This window comes from Triticum aestivum, chromosome 2B (assembly GCF_018294505.1).
Source record: "Triticum aestivum cultivar Chinese Spring chromosome 2B, IWGSC CS RefSeq v2.1, whole genome shotgun sequence".
NCBI classification, from domain to species: Eukaryota; Viridiplantae; Streptophyta; class Magnoliopsida; order Poales; family Poaceae; genus Triticum; species Triticum aestivum.
In genome coordinates this window covers 391,907,054-391,914,630 of record NC_057798.1, presented here as the reverse complement: position 1 = coordinate 391,914,630, position 7,577 = coordinate 391,907,054, and the positions used below count along the sequence as shown (strand labels likewise).

General features: G+C 42.2%; 1 protein-coding gene across 1 annotated transcript; it reads right to left on the bottom strand.

Moving 5' to 3' along the window:
- Positions 1-520: 520 nt before the first annotated feature.
- Positions 521-7,169, bottom strand: LOC123045078 (mitogen-activated protein kinase kinase kinase 5). The gene is made up of 11 exons (XM_044468010.1): positions 6,488-7,169; positions 5,080-5,727; positions 4,911-4,998; positions 4,451-4,513; positions 4,210-4,373; positions 3,733-3,808; positions 3,116-3,175; positions 2,405-2,524; positions 1,618-1,827; positions 1,455-1,528; positions 521-1,351 (listed from the first exon to the last, which is right to left on the bottom strand). Exons 1-11 carry the CDS (start codon positions 6,988-6,990, stop codon positions 1,138-1,140), a joined length of 2,220 nt encoding a protein of 739 aa, XP_044323945.1. The 5' UTR covers positions 6,991-7,169; the 3' UTR covers positions 521-1,137.
- Between the last annotated feature and the right edge of the window lie 408 nt (positions 7,170-7,577).

The window sequence follows — 7,577 nt, the reverse complement described above, 5'->3', positions numbered from 1 at the left end:
CCCACAAGTGCTTCGCACCAAAACGCTCACCCCGGCGCCCCCGAGTGCCACCCGGCGCGTCGGGATCGACCTGGGTCCGCCGGCGCTAATTTCGGCCCAAGCCGGTGAAAAACGGACTCCTAAGAGCGTGGCTGGACCGAATTTTCGACGCCGGCGGAAAGAAAACGCCTGGGAAGGCCGTTCTGGGGATGCGGCTGGAGATGCTCTTAGCCCCATTCCCTCCACAGGACCCAAGAGACGACATGGTCAAAATCGAAAGACCAAAATCCAAATGAGTAGCCTGCAATTCTGTTCCAATGGAGTAATGGCACATTGTTCGTGAGGCTTTTAAAATTAGGGAGTATAGTGATTTTAAGGATGACCCTGCAATTCTGTTCCAATGTTGGTAAAATTTGCTTCATCGTATTCTCCAAACAATCCATACTCATGCACGGGTTATCTTTGGCCAATGTATAGAATTAAAAGGAATGTTAGAGGAGCTCAGATAAACCTTCTGAACAGGAAAAAATAAAACCTGTTCTGTACAATCTCTCAATAAATAATTGATGGTAGAACAAAAAGATTGTTACATGACAACATATAGCTACACCTGATTCCTACTAAAGAGGGAGAGAGATGAACTTTCAGCTTTATCTACAGCTAATCCTAGTTCTATGTTACACAATAAATGCCAGCAATATTTCCCCGAAAGAAAGGGCACCCATGCTCTCATGGATCTCCCATTCAGCAGCATTCAGTTGTCATCATACTTTGAGTCTTGACAGCCTAACAAAAATATCTAGTCTTTGCTATTATATATACAACAACCCGATAAACTGTGGGATACCATACATGCAAGTGCAACTGCTGCTCAATTACTAGAAGTTCATACGGCGAAATATTGATGTTTTCCATCACATGACTGTTGGTGCAGGAAGGGATCTGCATGGATGCGGTGTTCCTTCCACTATTACCACGTGCAGCTTATCCTTATAGAGTTTCTAGCTGCGGGAGGTTTCATTTCCCTCTCTTATATTTCCTTTCTTTCTCTGTTATGCTTTAATCAGTTCTTGATTGGTATTGTGCAAAGGAGCTGTGCACCTGAACAAGATCCCAGATATCAGTGGCATTACCCATTGCATGCAGCACCTTATATGCTTAGAAGAGAACCTCCTTTCCATTGGGCCTTGGCAGTGGGCTAGGCTGAGGGTTCGCCATCGGAAAATGCATGGGGTTCGTTGAGATGGCAAAGGAACCAGGGTTGGAGGCTAAACCAAACGGTTGAGGGGCGAAACTAGGTGCGACTTCCTGGATTGTTAGTGGCGTCAGTCGAAAGGCTGACGATTCGAATGGCCTAGAATTGTTTGGTTCACTGGCAATGAAAAGAATTAAAGTATCTTAGGATCTCTAGCAAATGAAACTGGAAACGGTTTATTAGGTACTAACAGAACAATAAATAAAAGGAAGCTACTCACCCAATAGTATTTCTTCCTTTCACATATGGTTCACTCTTGGAGGATGTTTTGTCCCTGGAACCGTATCCGTTATCCTGTCATTCAACAGTGATATCAGTTATATTTACGCCAATGTCGGGATCTTTATAGGGGGGGGATGCCATGCAGGAAGAGACAGACTTACATGGACTTTAATCCCCGCAAACGCATGTATGGAACCATGTTTGCTGTAGTGACTTGAATTCCGGATAAATGGATGGTCCAACAACTCACTTGCGGTCGGCCTCTCTGCTGGATTCCTCTTGAAACAGCATTGCAGAAAATCTTTTCCCTCTAGGGATAAATTCTCAGGAATTGGTGGGTCTTTATGCAAAACCTTAAACATTGCAGCAGGCTGTAGTACAGATAAGGTTCCTTAGAATAACGTTTTAGAATATAAAGTTATGATGTTCATACCCAGATTACCAAGTTATGGATTCTGATAAACTAATAACATTATTTTTGTTAACTTCTGTAACTATTTATGTGACCTGGTGCTACTCCTATAAAATTAAGATTATACTACCACAGAAACACATGCCCTCTAGCCACATTTTTTCTTGTTACAGCCCCAAAATGAGACTATGAGAAGTAAAGCTTCAAGCTTTCAAAACTCACATATTGTAACATAGACCTTTTCTTTGAGAATATCATGCATTTATTTGCATGCCAATTTCGCAAATTCAGTGAGCAATCACATGGCTGCATCTATACCACATAAACATGTAAGAAGGGTTATACACATAATGACCATGTATGTGAAACTAACGCGAAAAATCTTCACTTTCAAACCAATATTTTCGTTGGGTGAAGCTCTTCCGTTTTGATTGATTTTATCCTTGGCAAATGAAAATGATTTTATGCATACTAGGCAAAGTCATGAAATGCATGTTAGTAAGCTTACTGTAAAGCTAAACACTCCAAGTTATTACCCCTTCAAGATCACTCCAAGGAGGTTTTCCATCGAACATCTCAATGATGGTGCAACCAAGACTCCAGATATCAACAGCAAGATCATATCCTACATCTTTAGCTAGTGTAGCCTGAACCATCTGCAGAAGAAGACACAAACCAAAATGCAGTCAGAATCAGCTGAATTTGTGTAGCCTCAAGAATGCTAATTAACTCGAATCTGCTGAATAAAGAGTCACCAAAATACTTTATCAGTATTGTTTGTAACATGATAATTTAATTTCCATAGGGGACCTAATAACTTGCATTGTGCACTAGAGAAATGCAGTGTTATTGAGGTTGTTTCAGCCTTTCAGATCACATATCAGTCAGTCTACTTTTGTTAGGGGAACCATCTTCCCCTTGACGAGATAGATATAATAAAAATTACTGCTAAGGTTGTTGCTTTAACTGCTTTCAGGCAAAGAAATGACAACTAATCCCATCTACTTAAGAACAGTTCACATTTCTTTTGTTACATAAACCGAGTTTGGAGCTGTAGCGGCCCATGTAAGATGTAATAGGCACATGCTTTGGATAGTGTACTTTTACTTTGCAATGTCATTACATATTGCAGGTCTGCAAGCAGGCAATCGTATGTATGCAATCCAGAAGTAAAGTGAGCTTGAAGAACCACGACAGTAGTATAAGGTTAAAGAAAAACATTGTGTGCAAGAACTATCTAGGCATACCTCTGGGGCCATCCAGTATGGTGTTCCCTTCAATGAAAGATTTGGGGCTGCAGTACTTAACTGGTAAAACAGAAAAGTGTCAACAGGGCATAATGAGAGGATACTTAGGATATGTTTCCAACTATTTAGCAGAGTGAGCTTTCAAAAATTTGTGGAGTGGCCCTTCTCTTAACAAAGTTATTGCAGATGATACGGTAGCACAACAAAAGATGACAATATACCAAATAATTGTGCAAACAATGAACACGATTAAATTAATAGCATCTTTAGTTTTAGTTGCTCGACTCAAAAACAAGCCCATACATCTGCAATTATTTGTTCTGATGAAAAGGCAGTGGTCCTTCCAGTTTCCCAAAAATAAATCAACCAATAGGACTATGCAAAATGCTACCAAACACAATTTTATTTGTAGTGATCAATAACATGCAGCAGACGAGAGATATGCACTCAAACTACTTTTAAGCACATCCAACAACTCTAAATATTTAAATTAATATTTAGATGGTTGCCTCAGTTCGTATTCAACTAATATTTTTGCCAATGCACCTCTAAAAGTTAAAATGGATAGACATAGCACAGTACCATGTGAAAAAACTGCTATGCAAGGATATACTCACATGCTTGGCCATTCCAAAATCGGCCAATTTCACTACACCATTGATATCAACTAGCAGATTTGCTCCTTTGATATCCCTGTAAGAGTAAATTCACTTACTTTTACATACATGCCACAAAGTGGTATCAAATGCAGGAGTGCATATCAACAAAAAATAATCAAGAAGTTGACCATAAAGACTTGGCAGAATGAAAAATTCATCCAAGTCCTCCACCATGTAAATTCATCTAGAGCAAGTATAAAAGTGAATGAACATTCACACAACCATTCTACCTAGTAACTAAACTCAGCCAGAACACAGTAAAATAAACAGACAAGGGTAAGTCGTGCGTGATGGTTGATGCGCGAAAAACTAAAATAGCAGAAGGATAAGGATACAGAAAATCACATGCAGTGGTGAGAGGCAAACCATGAGTTCACATAACAGCTGATCTAGCAATAAAAAATCGTATAAACAAGTATATGTATGAGCACACACCTATGCATAATCTTTTGGCCATGCAAAAAAGCTAGGCCTCTAAGAATATGTCGGGTGAAGTTACGGACAACTGATTCTGTTATTGCTCCATAATGTTGTTTGGCATACTTATTAATCGAACCCGGATGTACATATTCCAGGTAAATGTAGAAACGATCTTCAATCTGCAAGGGTCTCCAAGAAATAAGATGTCGTTACGGAAGCACAAGAAATACTTAGCTCAGCATAGTGGGGAACTTACAGTGTCACTGCCATAATACTGAACTATGTTTTCATGTTTAAATTGACTTAGGAACTTTATTTCCTGAAATATATGAATATAGATCAGCAAAGGCAGTTTGTAACTTGCATATAAATCATTATCAAGGATAAAAGGCAAATACTACATTGTAATAATAAAGATCAATTCTCGGGAAGGTGCTACACTAGAGTGTTCTAGATACTAAGTTCGTCTGTGTTGAAGATTACAAGTATTTTAATGAGCACATTGCATACTACTGTCATATTTAATTGTTGGAAGAAGCACAATAAACTGAAGCAGCTAAGACTTGATTATCAGAATAAGAAATTCAATAGGAAAAATAACATATGAAAGATTCCCAAAGAACCAATGGAACTGATTGAAAAGAGAGTCAAATTCCCTGTTTTTGCAACAAAATCCAGCATGCACTTTCTTCAGATAATAAGTCAAATTTGATAACCTGCTCCAGTTGATTCAACGACTCGGCAGATTTAGCATCATCAGGAATTATGTTAACCTCTTTCATTGCACAAAGAGCTCCAGTGTTCCTACAAGCAAATGTCAGTACACAAACATCCAGAAGTCAACGAAGTAATAGTCACAATGATATGGAGAATACACTTCCATACCTATTGGTAGCTTCATATACACAGCCAAATGTACCACTACCTAGAAGTTTTCCTTTTTGCCACTGACAAGACACCGAAGGCATTTCAACTTTTGGAGCAGGCTGGTTGCTGAAAGATGTTTGCATTGGGCTTATAGCACTAGGAGGAAGTGGTAATGGATGCAAACTAACACCTCCATTGACTTCAGTACGTGAAATTTGGTTTTCTGGGAATAACTTTGGGAGTGGCGATGGAGGGGCACTGGTATTCCTTGGCATAAGAATAGGACTTCTGAATGTACTAGAGTAAGGAGATGGCTCTGAAGCCCCTGTAAGTTTTTCAGGCGAAGTCCGAGGAGATAAAGCTCCCAGAAAATCAATAGTGTGGATCGATGGAGCTGACCATGCTTGAGGAGCATGAGAAGATGCCACAGTAGATGAGACGTCAGCATTGCTCAATCTTCGAGGGCTGCCTACGGGACTGGAAAATCCACTGGTTGGAGCACTTCTAGTTGGAATGTTCAAACGGAAGTTCCCTGTTTCAGTTGAACTCTTATCCTGGAACTTGTCATGGAGTGCTTTTCGGTGGTGACTAGAGATAGGCCGCTTTGTACCATTTGAGCAGAAATCATTATGTTCAGGGAACTTTTGCACAGTCTGACCTGTCACCCTGTAACCACATGATTAGTAAGAACCCGGAAACGATGCAAGGAACAATGCAAGTTTAGATACAGATTTCTTTCAAGCTTAAATACAATATGGAGTGTACATATACATCATTAAAAGTAGAGAGGGAAAGGACCGGTCAGCAAATGAGACTTGGTAATGCAACTAAGTTGCTAGTAACAGCAGCGGATCCTACCACCCAAGTCATTCTGGTTACCCCACAATTTTTGTTCTTCAGTCAGATGTCATAGTGTAAGAACGGAGGTAAACCATTGATAAGAACTGCGATAACACCATCTCCCAACCAGGAACATTCTAGTTCAGAGAATGTTCTGACTTCTGAACCCCTGTCCTTTCATTTATGTAACTTACAATAAATACAAGCAGTGGCCAAACAATCATAGCAAGCTTTCGACTATTAGCTACTTCTGCCTGTAGATGGTTGGATTGCAACCCCACCTATCTTTCACCTCAATGTAAATCCTGAAGAGATTCATCTAATATTGCAATGGCTGGATGGCGTAATGAAAAACAGAAAGTAGTATAATTCATTGCAATCCTTGTAGCTTCCAACACATGTCAATCACATTAACAGGTCGCAAATTGTTTACGTGATAAAGGATCATAATTCTACCGTCGTTTCCTCAGCTCAGCGATCACGTTCAATCACACAACGGCACACAATTCGGAGCAGTCGACAATAGGGAAACTAAGATATCGCAAGTTGCAACAATTTTTATTTATTCATGATGTATCAACATTACCTCGGTATTTGCAAAGACGCCCTCTCGTTCCCGCCTTCCGCGACCCCCGCCGGGTCCGTCGTCTCCAGCTCTGCGAGGGGCTTCGGTGAGGGTGACGGCAACGGCAGCGGGTGCAACACGGGGGACGACGCGGACCTCGGAGGCGGAGCTACCACCCCGTCCGCGGCGTTGGAGGACCTCGAGATCGGGGGACCGAGCCCGACGGCATCGGATGCGGAGGCGCGCCCCCTGGCGTGCGGCGGCGAGGAGGAGGACGCGACGTCGATGCCGAGGTCGGCGAGCAGCGCGTCGATATCGTAGACGTGGCGCAGCTTCCGCTGTCGCGTGAGCTGCCGCGGCTGGCGGTGTGGCCGCGCGAGGAGGAGGTCCCCGGCGTCTTCGGACCCCGCGCGTCGCGGCTGTGAGCGCGAGGTGGACGCCCGCGCGGGGGAGGCCGGGGCGGAGGAGGCGGTGGTGGCGGAGCGGTGGAAGGCGGTCTTGGAGCGCTTCCACCACGACGGCATCACGGGGGCTCGCGACGAGAGGCTGGCCGTGGGAGTGGGGTTAATGGCATCGGAGGCGGAGAGGAGGTAGACGGAGACGACGACGACCACCACCACCTCCTCCCAGAAAAAAAATCAACTTTTTTTTGGGTGGTCTGTCGTTGTGATGTGCGGCGTTTTCGGGAGGGAAAAGAATGGAACGCACGCGGCATCCTGGAAGAAGGAAATCTTTCGAGTCAACTCGCGCCAGGGAACCCGTCCACTGCTTATTTCCATTTTTGCCACTGATGGCTTAGAGAAGCTAGATATATGAAATGAAAGGAGCGTCTGCGTTTTGGAGCTCGGCCTTCATGGAGGATGAAATTTTTGAAAAAATCAAAATCAAACTTTTCAGTTTTAACAAAATATGCACAAAAAAAAGTAAACAAAGATGTGATATGTATGGGTGTAAAATTTTAAAATGAAATACCATGACACGTGATTTGTGCAGAAGACAAATTTATGAACTTTGAGAACGAACAGTGCATCTACTAAAAAAGCCTTAGATTGTTTTTCTTGTCTAGCACTCATTTTAACGTATTTCGTTCTGAAAATTTACAAACTTGTGC

Coding starts and splice junctions, on each gene's coding strand:
- LOC123045078 (XM_044468010.1), bottom strand. CDS start 6,990: ATGCCGTCGTGGTGGAAGCGCTCCAAGACCGCCTTCCACCGCTCCGCC. Junction 4,514..4,910: donor CGTTGAATCAACTGGAGCAG/GTTATCAAATTT, acceptor CATATATTTCAG/GAAATAAAGTTCCTAAGTCA. Junction 4,374..4,450: donor AGTATTATGGCAGTGACACT/GTAAGTTCCCCA, acceptor AGACCCTTGCAG/ATTGAAGATCGTTTCTACAT.